The following is a 19,558-nucleotide window of genomic DNA, read 5'->3' as shown; positions in this document are numbered from 1 at the left end:
TCCTGTATCCTCCCCTTTCAACGCCCACCTAAAATGGGGACCTGGTTGGGGGGGGGCAATGGAAAATGCAGATCTATCAGAAACTCAAGAATTGAGATCCCTAAGCCCCAAACCCTTGTATCCTAATTTGAAAAGAGAATTGTCACAATGCAAAAGGGATATTTAAAAAAAATTCCCTTTTCCCCCTGGAGGTTCAGGTGAAGATTCAAAATTGTTCCCACTAAGGGAGATTCCATTGGGGCAGGGAGAAATTGCTTTGTTAATGCCTCAATTACTAGTACTGAAGTGAAAACATTATTATTATTATTATTTTGAGTAGGAGTCTCACTCTGTCACTCAGACTGGAGTGCAGTGGCTGCTCCCTGGCCACCACAGCCTCGACCTGCTGGGTTCCAGTGATTCTTCTGCTTCAGCCTTTCAAGTAGCTGGAACTACAGGCACGCACTACCATGCCTGGTTAATTTTTGATTTATTGTAGAGATAATCAAGATAACTTGATTATCACCTAGTTGCCCAGGTGGATCTCGAACTTGCGGGCTCAGGCATCCACTCACCTCAGCCTCCCAAAGTGTGGGATTATAGGCTGGGCCACTGAGCCTGGCTAAAAAAATTATTTTTAAAAATGAAATCCTTATTAAATGATTCTTTAAGATTATCTGATAAAGTCGATCAGTTTCTTGGACCTAAGAAATATATATACCTGGGTAGAACTAATGTCTATTATAAACATTCTATTCACTGGTGAAAAAAGGGGCATAATTTAAAGGGCTGCTATGTCTATCTGGGAATGGGAACATCCCTCAGGTCCAGGAGTACAACTAGCCAAACAAAAATAAACAAACACAGACCCCCAGATGAGCTAATAACCCAGGAGATAAAGTTAAAATGCAATAATTAAGAAAATTAATAATTAAAAAGATCAAACAGTCAGTCCCAAGATCCCAAAATGTCTCAAAGACCTTTGAAATCCAGCAAGAGAAGAAGGAAACTCCAACTGCCTTTTTACAACAATTGAGAAATCAAATGAGAAAGTATTCAGGGTTAAACCCAGAAAAAACTCATAGGACAGGACCCTCTAAAGGTTAATTTTGTACCAAAAGTTGGCCAAACATTGCAAGAAAGTTGCAGAAGCTGGAGAGATGAAATGCAAAACCTATTAAGGAATTGTTCAGAAAAGCACAGAAGATGTTTGTTAGAAAAGATAAGGAAAAGCAAAAACAAAAAGCTAAAATCATGGTAAATACTATGAAAAGGGTAGTTGGAAAAAAAAATTAAACCCCCCCCTAAGCAAGACCTGGGTATCAAGAGAGACAGACTAAAGAAAGGTTTGATGCAAATTTTAATCAAAAGGGAACTGGATGTGATCATTGTAAAAAACCAGGGCATTTCAAGAGAGGTTTTCTTGAATTGAAAAAAAAATAGTTTCCCTTATGGCACTAAATGCAGAAGGGAGATCAGGGGTTCCCCATTGTCCAATTGTACTGGTAACCATTGATAAATCTGAAGTTGGGGCCTAATGAGGAGAACAACCTTCCTCGTTGATATTGGGGCAGCTCGCTCCTCCCTAATCTTCCAACCCCAAATATTCCATTTTTACCAGAAAAGTTTGTAGTATCTGGAGTAAAGGAAGAAAAATTTCAGGTACCTATATTTAAACCCATAATTATAAAAACTGAAAATGAAACAATGACAGGGTCATTTTTATTTGTCCCAGAAGCAGGGATAATTCTCCTAGGCAGAGACCTAATTGTCCAAATGGGCCTTAATGCAAGGACAAAACAAGGTCAACTTAAGGTCCAAATGGCATAGCTCACAGAGAAAAAAGAACAACAACCAAAATTAGCCCTAAAATCTGGGTGAAAGAAGGAAAGAGAAAAGATGAGAAAGGTAGGGGCTGCTCCAAACACAGAGGGGAGGTAAATCTTCCCCAATGGAAGAGAGATGGTTAAAAAACCAATTGTTAGGAAATTAATAACTATATTGCATAAGAAAAGTCATTGGGGAACTCAAGCAGTATGTAACACACTCTTAAAAACCGATGGATGTGTAGGTACTTATACTATTACTAAACAAATCTGTGAAAAATGTATAATGTGTCAGAAAATAAAAGGGTAATCAGGGGGTTATTAAAAAGGAAAAAAGCTCCTGAATTAAGACCCTTCCAAAGTGTACAAACTAATTTCACTGAAATGCCAAAGGTTGGAAAAATTAAGTACCTATTAGTAATTGTTGATCTTCTCACTGGGTAAATGAAGGCATATCCAACAACAGGGTCTGTAATAAAAATACTTTTAAAACAGGTAATCCCTAAATTTGGTCTAATAAAAATAAACTTTGATTGAAATAATGGAAGTCATTTTACCTTGAAGGTGTTACAGGGCATTACAACAGCACTCCACATGCAATGGATTTTCACACACCCTGGCATTCGTCATCCTCAGTACAGATAGAACAAATAAACCAAACTCTAAAAACCCATATAACTAAACTAATGTTAAAAAATAAAGTTGCCCTGGGTCGTCTTCTTATAGTTCTCCTCCAAATTAAAACAGCCCCTCAATGGGATTTGGGTTTGTCACCTTGTGGACTATTATATGGGTTGCCCTATCTGGGTAAAGCAACTGAATTACTAATCCTGAAAAACCCTGAAAATAAAATTTTAAAAGAATATATTTCAGCCCTCTCCTCTACCCTATCTTTCATTAAATTAAAAGAACTCCTTGCTCAAACTCCTTCTCTTGAGTTCACAGTTCACCATGTTCAGGCTGGCAACGGAATGTTAATCGAAACTTGGAAAAAAACTAAGCTCCTACCAAATTGGGAAAAACCATACCAAGTGCTCTTGACTACTGAAATGGCTGTCCAAATGGCAGAAAAGGGGTGAACACATCATACCCGAGTCAATAAATCAGTAACAGGAACTATGGTAAAAGAGAAACAAAATCGGTAGGAAGTCTCTCAAATAAAACCTCTAAAGATAAAAAAAGTTTTAAAAGTTTAAAATTTAGTCTCCATAAATGTTCTTGGTGTTCTCCTTATTACCCTATCTATAGTAACTGCTTTTATTGTCCTATATATCTGTTTTATTAGATGTTTATATTAAGGGCTTCTGAATTCTGAACGCCCATGGTACTGTTTCCTTCCTTGAGAACCACCAAAATGTCTAATTACTTGCAGACCTCTATTATTATTATTACTTTATGGGCCATTAATATATAGGCAACCAAAGGTAAGCCTATCCCTTTCTCACTAACTTAATAATCAATGTAACTAAAACCTCATCACCTCAAACTATAAAATTTGATACATATCAAATTTTATCTTATAAAAACCTAGAAAAATAAAAACAATTATCTCAGGCAGACAAATATCTTTGTCTTAAGCAAATATAGGTAAGGAGAATTTAAATTTTAAAAACTTTGAGGAACCTCTCCGAACCCACAAAAGCCCCCATCCCGGTTGAAATATTGTATGGTTGGACAGCAATCCCCTATAGCAATAAAGCCCCTATAGTCCTTAAAACTTAAAATATACTTATCTAAGGGAATTCCACTAGCAGCCTATAGAAATTTAGACAGTAACCCTATACGTCTGACAATTAATAATCCTGTTACTTTAAATCAAAAGCCTGAGGTGGCGCTTTGAGTTTATAAATGGGGAGCCAACATTTCAAAATGAAACCTTCGAGAGTGATTAACCCTTCTTTTAATTAAAACTGTAGCTGTAGGTACATTGAAACCAACTCAAAGCCCCAATGATTATTACAACCTCCTTAGCAGTAATCTCAAAAAGGAAATTAAAATTTTAAAACAAACTATAGAACTCAAAAACCATTTATAAGAAAACACATGCCTGGATGAAATGGATGAAATTTATGGTATCCACTCTAATTAAAAGTGATTGCTATGCTTGGGCCGCAGGATGGCTGCAGGCTCAAGTGGTTCCATTCCCTATTGACTGGGATACAGACCCCATCAGAATGAGTTTTATGTTAACTCTGTACCAAGACAAGGAGGCATGGGGAAACAAAACATGCAAGAGCCTGTCCTTGCTTCACCCTGCCTTGCAGAGGCCAGATTCAAAGGTAATCCCTTTCATTTCTGTGGGTAAGTTGAATCAGTCCTTGTGTCTCTCCAAATGCTGGGAAGGGTTCACTACTTCCGTAGTGCAACTGTAATCTTGTACTTATGTCCTGAATGTCTCAGAGGTACACGAGGGCAACTATTGTCACTTTAATGTCCCTCAAGTGAATGCTTGGTGGTACTGTGAACAAAAGGAACTTAACCTGTTACTGCTCAAATAGGCTGGAACCTGTTCTTTGGTTCAATTGGTCATCCCATTCACCGTGGCATTTCGCTCCAACCTACAAATTTATCCTCAAAACAGAAGCAAAATGTCATTACAAGGATCATTTGATCCCAACATATATATCAATGCTTTAGGAGTCCCCCTGAAAGGTCCCCAATAAATTTAAAGCTAAAACCAAATAGCTGCAGGATTTAAGTCTATGCTCTTCTGGTGGTCAACTGTTAATAAGAATATAAATTGGATTAATTGCATTTACTATAAGAAAAAAAGTTTTATTAATTATACTAAAAATGCTGTCAAAAAAAACTGTGGAACAGTTAAATGCCACCAGCTGAATAACTTGGGAAAGCAGTCTATTTAACATTATTAAATATAATGTTAGCTGAGGAAAGAAAGCTCTATGTTATATGTGGGGCGGGGGTGAGGGGTGGGGGTGGAATGTACTTTTATTCCAAGTCACACAGCCCCTAGTGAAGCTGTCACCAAAGCACTAGAAGGGCTAACTACTCTGGCCAATGAGTTGGCTGAAAATTTTGGAATTAACAATCCTTTTACAAATTGGTTAAAAAGCTAATTAAAAAATGAATAGAAGGGAATAACAGCCTCAATCTTAACCTCCCTTGTAATTGTCGCAGGAATATTAACAACCATAGGTTGCTGCATGATACCCTGTGTTAGAGGCTTAGTCCAAAAACTTATAGAAACTGCTATTAATAAACAAATGTCCATGGATTATTCCTCAATCTCATGATAATGGAAACTAAATTATATTTTAAGGAAGAAAATCAAAAACTATTTTTAAAAAATTGAAATAAGCTTGAATTATTATGAAAATGAAATCAAAACTATATAAAAATAAAAGAGGAGGGAACTGGGGTTTATTTATCCATTTCTTCTAAATTTTCTAACTTACTTGCATACAGACATTAATAGTAATTTCTGATAACCTTTTGTATTTCTTCAGGATCAGTTGTAACATCGCCTTTTTTGTTTCTGATTGTGTTTATTTGAATTTTCTTTCTCTTTCTTTTTTTTGTTAATCTGGCCAGGGGTCTGTCAATCTTATTTTTCCTTTCAAAGAACCAGCTTTTCTTTCTTTTTTTTTTTTTTCTTTTCTTTATTTCATTCAGCTTTGATAATTTCCATCCTTCTACGAGTTTTGGTATTATATTGTTCTTGTCTTCCCAGTTGCCTTGGGTGTGATGTCAGTCTGTGTTCTCGAGGTCACTCTCTTTTCTTCATGTGTGCATGCAGTGTTATAAACTTCCCTTTCAAGCCGGGCTCTGTGGCTCAGCCTGTAATCCCGCGCCTTTGGGTGGCTGAGGTGAGTGAATTGCCTGAGCCCGCGGGTTCAAGACCCACCTGGGCAGCGAGACCTCATCTCTACAATAAATCAAAAAATCAGCCGGGCGTGGTAGCGCACGCCTGTAATTCCAGCTACTCGGAAGGCTGAGGCGGAAGAATCGCCGGAGCCCAGCAGGTCGAGGCTGCGGTGGCCTGGAGCGGCCGCTGCACTCCAATCTGGGCGACCGAGTGAGACTCCAACTCAAAACAAACAAACAAAAAAAACTTCCCTTTCAGCATCATATTCATGGTATCCTAGAGGTTTTGATGTGTTGTATCTTTGTTTTCTTTTGTTTCTAGTAATCTTTTTATTTCTGTCTTGATTTCTGTATTAACCCGAGAGTGATTCAGAAGCATGTTGTTTAATTTCTATGTATTTGTGTTTTTGAAGGTTCCTTTTGGTGATGATATTTATTTTTAATTCTGTTGTGATCTGAGAAGATGCTTGGTATGATTTCAGTCTTTTGAAATTTGTTCATGCTTGATTTATGGCTGAGTATGTGGTTGATCTTAGAGTATGTTCCATTTGCTGATGAGAATAATGCACAGTCCATGGTTGTTGGGTGGAGTGTTCTTTAGATATCTGTTAGATCTAATTGGTCCACTGTTGAGTTAGAGTTCCAGGTTTTTGTTAGTTTTCTGCCTCAATGATCTGTTTAATGGTTTGAAGCCTCTGACTATTACTATATGGCTGTCTATGTTCGTTCTTACAAGAACTAGTAATTTTTTAATTAATCTTGGTGCTCCTATATGGATATGCATTCAAGATGAATATTTCTTGCTGATGAATTGAGCCCTTTATTATTTTGTAGTGCCTGTTGCTGTCCTTTTAAACTTTTACTGATTTAAAGTCTGTTTTATCTGATATAAGAATAGCTATTTCTATTTTCCTTTTGCATGGAAGCTCTTTCTCCAACCCTTTACCTTAAACCTGTGGATATCATTGACAGTGATATGGATTTTCTCAAGGCAGCAGGAGGATAGATCCTCTTTCTTTATCCTATTTGTCATATTGATTATTTTGAGTGGTGCATTTAGTCCACTAAAGTTTAAGTTAATTATTATTAATATTTTTTTTTAGTCAGAGTCTCACTCTGTTACCCAGGTTGGAGTTCAGTCTCATGATCATGATGATCACAGCTCATGGAAGCCTTGACCTTCTGGACTCAGGTAATCCTTTCACCTCAGCATCCTGAGTAACTGGGACTATAGGTGCAGACCACCATGTACCTACGGGACCATAGGTGCAACTCCCAACTTGCTTGTTTGTTTGTTTATTTATTTTGGAGAGATGAGGTTTTGCTATGTTGCTTAGGCTGGTTTCAAGCTCCTGGGCTCAAGCAATCTACCTGCCTCAGCCTCCCAAAATGTTGGGATTATAGGCATAAGCCACTGCGCCTGGCCTAAGTTAATTATTGATATGTGGGAGTTTGTTCCTGTCATATTGTTGTGAAGAAGCTGCTTTGTGTTCTAGGCTTTGTGGTTGATTTATATGGTCTGTAAACTGTGTTTACCTATGCTTTCATGATGGGTGGAATGGTTCTTTTATTTCTGTGTTTAGAACTTCAGCATACCCTGAAGGACTGGTCTGGAGGGGACATATTCTTTTAGGCACTGGATGTCTGGGAAGGATTTTAATTCTCCTTCATTAATGAAACTTAGTTTAGTGGGGTAGGAAATTCTTGGCTGGAATTACTTTTCTTGAAGGATACTAAAAATGGTTCCCCAACCCCTTCTGACTTATAAGGTCTACTAAGAGGTTTACTGTAATTCTGATGGGTCTCCCTTGCTAAGTGGTCAGTCCCTTCTCTCTAGCTGCTTTTAGGATTTTTTTTTTTTTGCTCACCTTTGTAAGCATGATTATTATGTGCCTTGGGGATGTTCTTCTCATGTAATACATCACAGGAGTTCTCTAAATTTCTTGCTGCACAGCCCGCTCTCTAATAAGATAAAGGACATTTTTCTTGGATACCATATTGAAAGGCTTGTTCCAGAGTGTTCTCAGTTTCCCCATCTCTCTGAGAAAGGCCAATCTGCCATAGATTTGGTCTCTTTGCATAATCTCAGACCTCCCATAAGCTTTGACAATTTTCCCTAATTCTTTTATCCTTATTTTTGGCCCATTGGGTTAATTCAATATTTAAGCTCTGAGATCTTTCCTCTGTTTGGTCAATTCTACTATTAAGGTTTGCTATCGTGTTTTGAAATTCTAGGAGAGTATTCTTCATTTCCAGAAGTTCAGTTTGGTTCTTTCTTAGGATGGCCAGGCCACCTTTTACTTTCTGTACTGTTTATATGGCCTGACTGATTTGGATGTCCACTTTCTCCTGGATCTATTTGAGTATCTTTGCCACCCACAATCTGAATTCTATGTCTGTCATCCAGAACAGGTTATTCTGACTAGGTTTCATTACTTGGGATCTGAGAAGACCCTTTGTGGTTAAGTCATTTGCTTTGATATTGCTGGTGTATTTTTTTGTTGTTGGTGGTGGTGGTGGGTTTTTTATTTTTTTGCTGGTTCTTCTTCATCTGTGAGGAGTCTTGTCTATTAATATTTTTTGTTTTGTAATTTTTTATTTGTTAAAATTGCTATTATTGGGATGACTGTGTTGTCTGGTGACTTGACCTCCCTCTTCTGGCCCTCCTGAGGAAGGGGCATAGGTGGCAGGGAGGGTGGCAACCTGGGGGAAAACTGGCTGGCACTCCTTCACCTGAGGTCTGACAAGTGGTAAAAGTCCTTTCCTTCAGATCAGGTGCTTTCCACTTCCTCCACCACAAGCACCAGAGGATCTGGCTGGCTGGAAGCTCCCATGCTTCCTTGTCCAGCCCACATGTCACATCAGCAGGATTGCAGGGCAGGTGGCAGGAGGGCAGGAGAGGTCCAGTGGCTCAACTCAGGCCCAGATGTTTAGGTGGGTGTAAGAGGCCCCCTCTGCTGTGCTGCCCGCACCTAGGAGAAGCCTGCTGCTCAGCCGCCGAAGCATAAACTGGTGGGACAGCCTTGCTTCACCTGGGCTCCATAGTTCCTGATTTTCCAGAAGTCACATAGGTGTCCCACTTCCTAATTTTCACCCTTCTCCAGGGAAAGAGTAAGGGAGTGATGGTGGTCTCCCAAGGGCAAGCTGAATCCGCAGCGCTGAACTGGGACAAACGCTGGTGCTACTGGTGAAATATTCTCGAAGTCATTTCCCAGTGCATTGCCCCAGCTGGGGGCTGGAGAGGAAGGGAGTGGGGAGAACCCATGAAACACAGGCCACTCCTGCAGGCTGGCTTTCATGGGGCCTCTCCATGGGAGTGTTGGTGGCTGCTGGAGATGGGACCCACTGGGATCTGGAGACCTCTGGGTCCCCTGTGGACCTAACCAATATCTTGGTCCTAATTCTGGGTGTTTTTCTGCACCTGGTCAGTGTGGTAGAGTTTGCGAGGGGTGGGGGTGAGGATTGACTGTCCCCTGACTAGGACTCTGGCATACATTTGTAAGAGGTGTGAAAAAACTCTCCTATTCACTTACTGCTTTCTTCTCCAAGGGTGCTCTCCTGATCCCACACCAGGCCAATCCTGGAGGTGGTTGGCGCCTGGAGCTGACCCTTATCTCTATCCCTAGATGTCCATCTGACAAACCTCAGCTTGAATTTCCAGGCAGACCTCCAAAGAGCCAACTTTGATCTCCCCTTTAGACTCGTGTTGGTAGCGGCAGTCATCTGACGTCTCCAGTCAGTCATCTTGCCACCACACCCTCCCCCCAAAATAGATTTTAAATGTGAAAATTTCCTTTGCATTTGCATCCAGGGCTGACAAACATTGCTAGAATGTAGTTTAAGCTTAGAAATATGTCCACTGCAAACTAGTGGAGGAATAGAGATCTCATAGTTTGTTTGAACTTTTGACAGCTTGGATAATGTATAAAGCAGTTTGACATTACCTGAGATTAAAACAACAGAGTGACTACCATAGTATACATTTTTCATTTATTTTTGTCCGGTAATTTTTGGTTGAATTCATTTAGAAACATCAAGTTTATAGTAAAATTCATTTTCAAAATTATTTAGTATTCAATAATAGTGTTAAAGAATGATTCTTTTCATTCAGTAAGAAATTCAGTCTCAGTCTTGAGCTAAAAAATTGCAGTGAATACTTACCACCACTAAGACATTGACTGCAATGTGGTAAGAAAAGTAAGGATATTCAGTTATACTTCTGAAAAAAAGTCATGGAACTGATGATGTTAACTCCATAAGAGCAAATAAAATATACCATTAACGGACTGACGGGAGGGACGGCGGCGAGCAAGATGGCGCAGACGCAGGGCACCAAGAGGAAAGTCTGTTATTACTACGACGGGGATGTTGGAAATTACTATTATGGACAAGGCCACCCAATGAAGCCTCACCAAATCCGCATGACTCACAATTTACTGCTCAACTATGGTCTCTACAGAAAAATGGAAATCTATCGCCCTCACAAAGCCAATGCTGAGGAGATGACCAAGTACCACAGCGATGACTACATTAAATTCTTACGCTCCATCCGTCCAGATAACATGTCGGAGTACAGCAAGCAGATGCAGAGATTCAACGTTGGTGAGGACTGTCCAGTATTTGATGGCCTGTTTGAGTTCTGCCAGTTGTCTACTGGTGGCTCTGTGGCAAGTGCTGTGAAACTTAATAAGCAGCAGACAGACATCGCTGTGAACTGGGCTGGGGGCCTGCACCATGCAAAGAAGTCCGAGGCATCCGGCTTCTGTTACGTCAACGATATCGTCTTGGCCATCCTGGAACTGCTAAAGTATCACCAGAGGGTGCTGTATATTGACATTGATATTCACCATGGCGATGGCGTGGAAGAGGCCTTCTATACCACAGACCGGGTCATGACTGTGTCCTTTCATAAATATGGAGAGTACTTCCCAGGAACTGGGGACCTACGGGATATTGGGGCTGGCAAAGGCAAGTATTATGCTGTTAACTACCCACTCCGAGATGGAATTGATGACGAGTCCTATGAAGCCATTTTCAAGCCAGTCATGTCCAAAGTGATGGAGATGTTTCAGCCTAGTGCAGTGGTCTTACAGTGCGGCTCAGACTCCCTGTCTGGGGATCGGTTAGGTTGCTTCAATCTGACCATCAAAGGGCACGCCAAGTGTGTGGAATTTGTCAAGAATTTCAACCTGCCCATGCTGATGCTGGGAGGAGGTGGTTACACCATTCGTAATGTTGCCCGATGCTGGACATATGAAACAGCTGTGGCACTGGATACAGAGATCCCTAATGAGCTTCCGTATAACGACTACTTCGAATACTTTGGACCAGATTTCAAACTCCACATCAGTCCATCCAATATGACCAACCAGAATACTAATGAGTACCTGGAGAAGATCAAACAGCGACTGTTTGAGAACCTGAGAATGCTGCCCCACGCACCTGGGGTCCAAATGCAGGCGATTCCTGAGGATGCCATCCCTGAGGAGAGTGGTGACGAGGACGAAGAAGACCCTGACAAGCGTATCTCAATCTGTTCCTCTGACAAACGAATTGCCTGTGAGGAAGAGTTCTCCGACTCAGATGAGGAGGGAGAGGGTGGCCGCAAGAACTCTTCCAACTTCAAAAAAGCCAAGAGAGTCAAAACAGAGGATGAAAAAGAAAAGGACCCAGAGGAGAAGAAAGAGGTCACAGAAGAGGAGAAAACCAAGGAGGAGAAGCCAGAAGCCAAAGGGGTCAAGGAGGAGGTCAAGTTGGCCTGAGCAGACCTCTCCAGCTCTGGCTTCTTGCCAAGTCCCTTACCGTTCTTCTCCAACCCCTCAGATTTTATATTTTCTATTTCTGTGTATTTATATTAAAATTTATTAAATATAAATATCCCCAGAGACTCGACAGAAACCAGGATCCTGAGCCCAGGGACGCTATGCTAGATGGACTCTTCTAGTAGCGCCCTTGCCACCCGTCATTCCCTAGTCAATAATTCTGAACCATAAAGGGTGCCAGGGCTGGGTGGGATACACTTTTATGCAACTGTAAGACAAAAATCCAGAAATGCCAAGTGCCTGTTTAATAGTTTTGAAAAGGTGCCCTTTTTACTGAGCATTGTGGAAGGGGTGGTTGGGTCCTCAAGGACCCTGGTTCTTTTCAGGCTCCTGAGGTAGTAACATCAGCCATTTTTAGACTGGTTCTGTTCTCATACCTTCCCACTGCCCTCAAGTGAGCCGAGAAACTCACACTGCCTGCCCCGTCTTCCCCCAATTCTGCAGGTGGAGGTTGGTAGTCTAGTTTCCTTTTTGAGATACTATTTCATTTTTGTGAGACGCTTTGTAATAAAATGGTACATTTCTATAAAAAAAAAATATATACCATTAACACTATTAGTTCAATAACATGTGAATATTTTGCACAAAGTGCTTGCTGATGAATAATACAAGGAATACACATAGACTTTAACACCTTACATTTTAATATGCTTTGTGAACTTGTCTAAGCCTTTTTTTTTTTTTTTTTTTTTGCTTCACATATAATTTTGCCACCATCAGTTGTAATAAATCTTAGTAGATTCCACTTCAGGTTGTAATTAATTAGTGTTTTTCAACTTCTCTAAAAATATTTTTGTCTGTAACAGTTATATGCAGACTGCAGTTCGAGACTAATTCTTCAGGTTTTTCACAGTTGGTACTGGCTCCCCAAATAAATAAGAACAACTAAGCAATATTAGTAACATATGTCAATTTGTAAAAAGTCACAGATACTATTCAGATACAGTTGTCTTTTTAAAAAAGAATGTTATTGATGTTGCTCTCAGGATTCTCAAATAATTGATTTTCTAATTGTTCTCTGACAAATCAATTTTCTATGGCTACATTTCTTTCTACTGCAATCATACTTGATTCAATAAAATCACTATTGGTAAATGGCTTTCCTTGCTTGGCTAACAAATGAGTTACTGAGAAACTTGGTTTAGTTGTAACCTCATTTTGACTTTGTATTTTGTGAAGAAATTCTGCCATGCTAAAACATTCCATTTCATATTTTCTAGTTTTTCAAACTGTTGCTCTAAAACAAAAAATAGTACTACAGGGATGATTGCCTTGTCTAGCATTGGTTATTAGAACAGCTATAGTGTTATTGCAAAATAAATACAATATTTGCCATGTAATTTGATAACAATATACTCTACATTATGATATGCCTTAAAAAATGAGGTATTTGAAGCCCACTATTCTCTTTTTGTTTTGACATGAGGAGTATACACTGGTAATAAATAAAATAAAAATTACAGGATGGTGATATGCATAGCATTTGAAAGCTATCAAATTATAACTATGCCACTGAAATTTATTGTAAGCTTAGCATCAGTAGAAGCAAGCATAACCCCACATCTGGATTCTGTTGCAACTAACTCTGCCATTGTTAAGTGAAAGCTGTAAACAGAATGCAATTGAATGAATGTGATTATATCCCAATAAAACTCTATTTATAGACACTAAACTTTGAGTTTTATATAATTTTTACATGACATGATATATTATTACTCATTTATTTTTTTCCAACCATTAAAAAATATAAAAATTATTCTTAGCTCAGCATCTCTTGGCCTGTGGGTCACAGTTTGCTGACCACTGGTCTTTACAGTAAATGTTCTTATAGGAAAATTATTTTATCATCAAATTCACCTCAATATAAATATAAATCTTATCTAAAATTAGATGTTTAAAAAAACTGTGTATATGAATGTTTGCTACTGTGAACTATTTCTAAGAATGATTACCAAAAAATATTAAGGTACTCTATTTGGCATTCAGGTCATGTTTTTGAATATCCTTCTCTACTGAAAGGGACTAAGCTCCTTGGAGAAGTGGTTAATTCTAAGTCTGGGACAGGGAATATATAAGATGAACCAGAAGCATATATAGTAGGACCAGAAATTAAAGAAGTGCTAAAAAAAAAAAGATGTGAATATATGAGGAGAGACCCCAAAAAACCGGAATTAAATTTTGGAGTACCAGCCCCTTGTAGTACAGGTTTCTCACTCCCCCCGCCCCCAGGTAAGTGTTCTAGGAACTCCTCAGTATCAGTGTACCAGCAAGTGTTGCTGTGAGAGGTCACCTTCGGCTTCAGTAAACTTTATTTTGGAGATTCTTTCTACATTTTGGCCCATCTCATGATGGGTGATTTATGAACATACCAGCCCATGCTGCACTGAGTGTTCAGCAGTTTTTGGCTAGAAATGGCATGACGCCCATGCCTCATACTCCCTATTTGCCCAGTCTTGCTCTGAGTGACTTTGTTTTGTTCCCATGGAGGAAAAAGTCCTCAAAAGGAAACAGTTTGCCATTGAAGAAGAAGTGAAACAAAAAAATGGCTGAAGCACTAAAAGACATCAAAATTGACAAGTTCAAAAACTGTTTTGAGCATCTCGATAAGAGTATTGTATCAAACAAAGAGAACTTTGAAGGTGACTGAGTTTAGACATGTAAGAATAAATATACAATTTTATAAACAAATTCTGGGTTTTTTTGGTTCTCCTTCATATTAAAGGGACATAAAAGCCATCTGAAAGAGCTCCCAATGGCCAAAACTGTATAAATAATGTGGTATCGGCTTAACCTAAAGTATCAAATAAGTTTCCATGAGTCCATACTGACATAAATAAATGATTGAGTAAATAAATAAACTGGGGAGGAGAGACATCTCTCCATACAGAAGAATTCCAGACAAATCATGTAGGTAGCGATTCTCTTCATAGAAGTAGAACATAACTCCCTATCTCATATTTATAGGCTGAGAATAGTGACTCCCTTTAAAAGAAGGGGGAATAAAAAAGTAACTTCACAGTGGAGAGACCTGGCAAAAACTGCCTTAGCTAGGTTACCAAAGTTAACGTTTCAGTGATGTCATGTTGAAGCATGTGTATGATATGATGAGAATGATACTTCACCTCTGTGATCTGTGTCTTAAAACCCATAATCCTCACCTATCCATCAGAAAAGCATTCTACTAAATATTCTATTCCAAAATAAAAAAACTTATTAAAATTATATTGATACTCAAATTTAGACAATGCCATTTGAGTTATTTTAAACTTTTGCAATTATAGCACAATCCTGGAATAACCATGTTCGGAATATGTGGCTGAGATTGAGTGACTTGAGTTGTTTTCCACCAGTACAATCTTCATGTGATGTGAGAGACCAAGCATATAGTTGCTGAATTGTAGAAGATACACGTGTAGCCAATTAGAAGAGCAAAGTTGAGTGAATGAACTCCTGACAGTTCAAAAAAAAAAATAGCAGGAAGCAAAAATTAAAAACTCCATAGCTAATATCAGTAGCTGGTTTTAAAAGCACTTAGACCTTTAGTGTTTCTTGGGGACAGGGTCTGCAGTTATACTGCATCTGACATTTTTGTTCCTTATTTCAAACTTACTTTATCTACTCGGAGTGAGGTTTGAGGTTGTTTTGCATTGATTGTTAAACATAACTTGCTTAGTTACCCTAGTATGATCTATTGATCTTAAATGAGTCCTTGAAATTGAATCTGTGACTCTGTTTTTACTGAAATCGGAAACCCAACGGGGAGGTAAACATTGTTTTGACAAGACAGGCAACTAATTATCAGGACAAATCACAGATTTCCTAATTGTCTTTAATTCATGACTACTTTAGATGCATTATTTGAACATCAGTAGCATTTAAGATTTTGAGACAGATGCTGAAGCTTAGAAGACTTACTTTTGTTCTGAAATCTTTTGTAGTTCCACCTAGTATTAAAGGAGGAAATGTCACCACAGAAATATCAGCACTGATCAACAGCATAATTAAACTGGAATGTGAAATACGGGGACTTCCAATGCCTGCCATTACTTGGTATAAGGACGGCCAGCCAGTTATATCTAGCGCACAAACACTTTATATTGATAAAGGACAATTTCTTCATATTCCTCGAGCACAGGTCTCTGACTCAGCAACATATACATGTCATGTAACCAATATTGCTGGCACTGCTGAAAAGTCATTCCACGTGGATGTCTATGGTAAGGAAAAATATATTCTTGAAATATATACCTTTCTGCCTATGGTTTCTAATATGTTGATATCCAGTTTGTTCACTGTATTAGCCTGGATGGATTTGGTCTTTTTCAGTATGCATGAATGGGAAGTTGAAGAATTAGTTCCATGATTTGGGAAAATATTTATAAAAGCTAGAGTTAGCAAGAAGTGGTCTATTTATTTGACCTCCCTTTGACCGTGGTACTTGGAGCCTCCAGACCATTTGGTTCTTGTGGAGAAGTTAAGGTATTTGTTAGGACTAAGATCATTCTCCACTATTTGTCCTTTATAAGCCAGACATTTCAGAGTGTTCCAGAATAATTAGAATGGTTGCAGATCAGCTGAACCAAGAAATTCTTTCCTCAATAGCTTAGGGAAAGATGAGCATGTAGGTATTGTCTATGGTCAAACTTTATAAGAAATCTACCTTTTATTTCATTAGGATGTGTTCTGTGACCACACAAGGAATTTCCTGAAATATTACTATTTTTCTCCTAGTTCCTCCAATGATTGAAGGTGACTTGACCACATCTTTGAATAAGCAAGTAGTTATTGCTCATTCACTGACACTGGAGTGTAAAGCTGCTGGAAATCCTCCTCCCATTCTCACTTGGTTAAAAGACGGGGTGCCTGTGAGAACCAGTGACAACATCCTCATTGAAGCTGGTGGGAAGAAACTCGAAATCATGAGTGCCCAAGAAGTTGATCGGGGACAGTACATATGTGTTGCTACCAGTGTGGCAGGAGAAAAGGAAATCAAATATGAAGTTGACGTCTTGGGTAAATAAGGATTCTACCACCTGGCTTTTCAGATTCATAGCAAAACTTGATTGGTTTATTAAATACTTTTTTTCTGCTATAATAAAACAATCTAAAGAAGGTATATTTATCTGTTCAACTCTGGATTGCACATTACCAAGAGGTGGATTTATCACTGGAGTCCCATGATCTAGACTTTCACATAAATCTTCCACTGACTTCTATGGGTACACTTGGTATTTGCATGTGCATAGATTCATTGTAGCATCTATGACAATGTTTGATTGCAGTGAGCAACAAACTTGGTCTCCTGTCATAAGCACTGTGTCAGACAACAGGAAACAGTCTCTGGGCCTTGGGAAATCATCTTGGGAATATTTCCCAATATTAGGGATTTCCTTATTTTGTTCTTATGAAAATAAAAAATGTAAAATATGAATCAACTGTATGATCAGATGACAGCACTCCCATGGTGCTAGGCAGAGAAATATCCATGATATAATGAAAGTACAATTATTGATCATGGCAAGTATTTACTGTAAACTGTATTTACAATACATTTCAAGTCTTCCTCATGTAGCAAACTACCATGATACTTATCGCTCTTCTAAAGTATTAGTATTGCTTTATATGATGGTGTGCTTTTTCTTGTACACATTTCTATGCATGTTATATCCCTGTTGTTTTCTAGTGCCACCGACTATAGAGGGAGGAGATGAAACATCTTACTTCATTGTGATGGTTAATAATCTACTGGAGCTAGATTGTCCGGTAACAGGTTCTCCCTCACCAACTATCATGTAAGGGTTTTGGTATGTCTTCTAAATACCTCCCACTTTTTTTGATTTGAGAGTTTTATAGCTATCTTGAAAGATGTTCTATATAATTAAAAAGTGGTTATATAAAATTATATTCTTTTTTTTTTTTTTTTGAGTTGGAGTCTCACTCTGTCGCCCAGACTGGAGTGCAGTGGCCGCTCCCGGCCACCGCAGCCTCGACCTGCTGGGCTCCGGCGATCATTCCGCCTCAGCCTTCCGAAAATTATATTCTTTACATTTATCTTTTAAAATACATACTCCGTGTTTAAGGCAACATCTACTGGATAATCATTGGACACCTAAATTTGCTCAATTCGAGGAATTCTAACATACAGTCTTAGAAATTACATTTTCAGTTTATAGAGGCAGTCAAGTAAGGAGTATCAATGTCAGACTATTCTGAGGTACTGAAATGTTTAACAAACTACTAAATAAAAATAAGTATACCAGACATATTAGGTAAATAGAGGAAGTTAACATGCATATATGTTTGCTAGTGCTTTTTATCATTCTTTCATTTACAAAGTTTTTATTGAATACTTAGCTTTCATTTTCAAGTTCCTATGGGATATGCAAAGGAATTTTGACTGAGGGAATCAGATATGGTCACACATGATCATAAAAGTAAATAGAACATGATAACTTACAATAAACATAAAAAGATAATACTGTATAATTTCAGGGTTTTATGTACAGATGTTTTAAGATTGTGTATGTTTATATTATTTAAACATTGAAGTGAGTAATATTTAGGAGCTCTTGCCTCTTTTTGCAGCCTAAAATTAGAAGACTGAACAACTCAACACGCAATTATTGGGTTCCAACAATATGACTATTTCTGTGTTAGGCTAGATTTTCTATTTTCTTCTCTTTTCCATTTACTATTTATTTTACATAGTAAGCAACTAAGAAATTAGGCAAATACATAATAAAGAATACACACACACACACACACACACACACACACACACATATATTCTAGGAAGCTACTTATTTAAAATACGTATCTAGATTTCTTTTTGCCTTTTTGTATAGGTGGCTGAAGGATGGTCAGCTAATTGATGAAAGGGATGGATTCAAGATTTTACTAAATGGACGCAAACTGGTTATTGCTCAGGCCCAAGTGTCAGACACAGGCCTTTATCGGTGTGTGGCTACAAACATTGCTGGAGACCGTAAGAAGGAATTTGAAGTGACTGTTCATGGTATGCTGGAGAAGGAACAGGAGCATTATATTTTAAATTCATTTATGCATTGTTTTATGATCCAATTCAGATTGTAGCCCAGTAATCCTGATAAAATCTTGAATTGTGGAAGGCAGTATGAAGGAAATGATTTTGAGCTATGTAATGACCGATTTGTAGTCACTTTATGACACAAAGACTCAACCAGGCGACACCATGTGAATAAAATTTAGATAGGGTTTAAGTGTTAGGATGTGTATTCTACACAGAATGGCAAGGTCTTTGGAGTAGACCAAATAAGATGGAAAAGACAGGGAGCAACTTCTGAGTAAAGGGATTGTGTCAGCATTTAGGGTTTAGTCCAAGAAGGAGGGATTGTAAACAAAGTAGTTTCCAAAAATGGAGACTGCAGATGCAATTACAGAATCTGGGATACATAAGCACATTCACAAAACTGTCACATTAGGATTATAATGATTACTCTAGTGACAGAAGCAACCCTCTTCTGGGGTATTGTGTGTCTCTCCTGAGGCAGAACTTGGGAAGGGAGAAAATGGAGAGCCATTTGGAAGCTTCCAAGAAGAGGTGTCTGTGAATGTCAACTTCATTTATTCATTCTCTGCAGTCTGTTTTCTTGACTTATTAGCCCTATGTCCCATGATGGAATGTAAATAATCCTGTTTCTCAGTCTCAATTCCAATTCCTGAAGGAAAAATCTGGTAGACTCAACTTAAATTAAGTTACTATCCCACATTTAATCAGCCTTGCTGGGGGCAGAGTCATGCAGTATAAATATGACTGAAAACCCACTCCGACTTAATGAAGTAATTCTAGAGAAAAGGAATATCGTTATAGATTGGGAAAAAACACCAAAAGGTGTAAGGCAAACATGCATGTGGATTGCAGTAGCCATAAATCCATTTTACATATTCTTGGTGGAATTGCAGATCCATAGTTAAGGAATAAGTAATCTCTAAAAGTGCTGAAAATTATAAATTAAATGCATAGGATAAAGTTACTTCATTGTTTGCTAGAGGAAGTATTTACTATTTTCTAAATATAAAAATTTCAGGTTCTTGTATATGCATTTTTAAGTGTTTGACCATAGCGAT

General features: G+C 38.4%; 2 protein-coding genes across 2 annotated transcripts in view; both read left to right on the top strand.

The window, feature by feature from the left end:
• Positions 1-19,558, top strand: part of HMCN1 (hemicentin 1) — a 467,592-nt gene that overhangs the window by 272,834 nt on the left and 175,200 nt on the right. Inside the window, exons 31-34 of the mRNA XM_008072785.1 lie at positions 15,391-15,669; positions 16,184-16,465; positions 17,136-17,244; positions 18,298-18,467. Coding sequence (XP_008070976.1) covers positions 15,391-15,669; positions 16,184-16,465; positions 17,136-17,244; positions 18,298-18,467 — 840 coding nt within the window. The remainder of the gene's footprint in view (positions 1-15,390; positions 15,670-16,183; positions 16,466-17,135; positions 17,245-18,297; positions 18,468-19,558) is intronic.
• LOC103275368 (histone deacetylase 1) lies at positions 9,918-11,980 on the top strand. Its single transcript, XM_008072784.2, has one exon. It carries the CDS (start codon positions 9,944-9,946, stop codon positions 11,390-11,392), a length of 1,449 nt encoding a protein of 482 aa, XP_008070975.1. The 5' UTR covers positions 9,918-9,943; the 3' UTR covers positions 11,393-11,980.

Source organism: Carlito syrichta, unplaced genomic scaffold (assembly GCF_000164805.1).
Source record: "Carlito syrichta isolate Samal-C Ts95f unplaced genomic scaffold, Tarsius_syrichta-2.0.1 Scaffold315407, whole genome shotgun sequence".
NCBI classification, from domain to species: Eukaryota; Metazoa; Chordata; class Mammalia; order Primates; family Tarsiidae; genus Carlito; species Carlito syrichta.
Note: the sequence above shows the minus strand (reverse complement) of the source record. Positions and strands in the feature narration are given on the sequence as shown.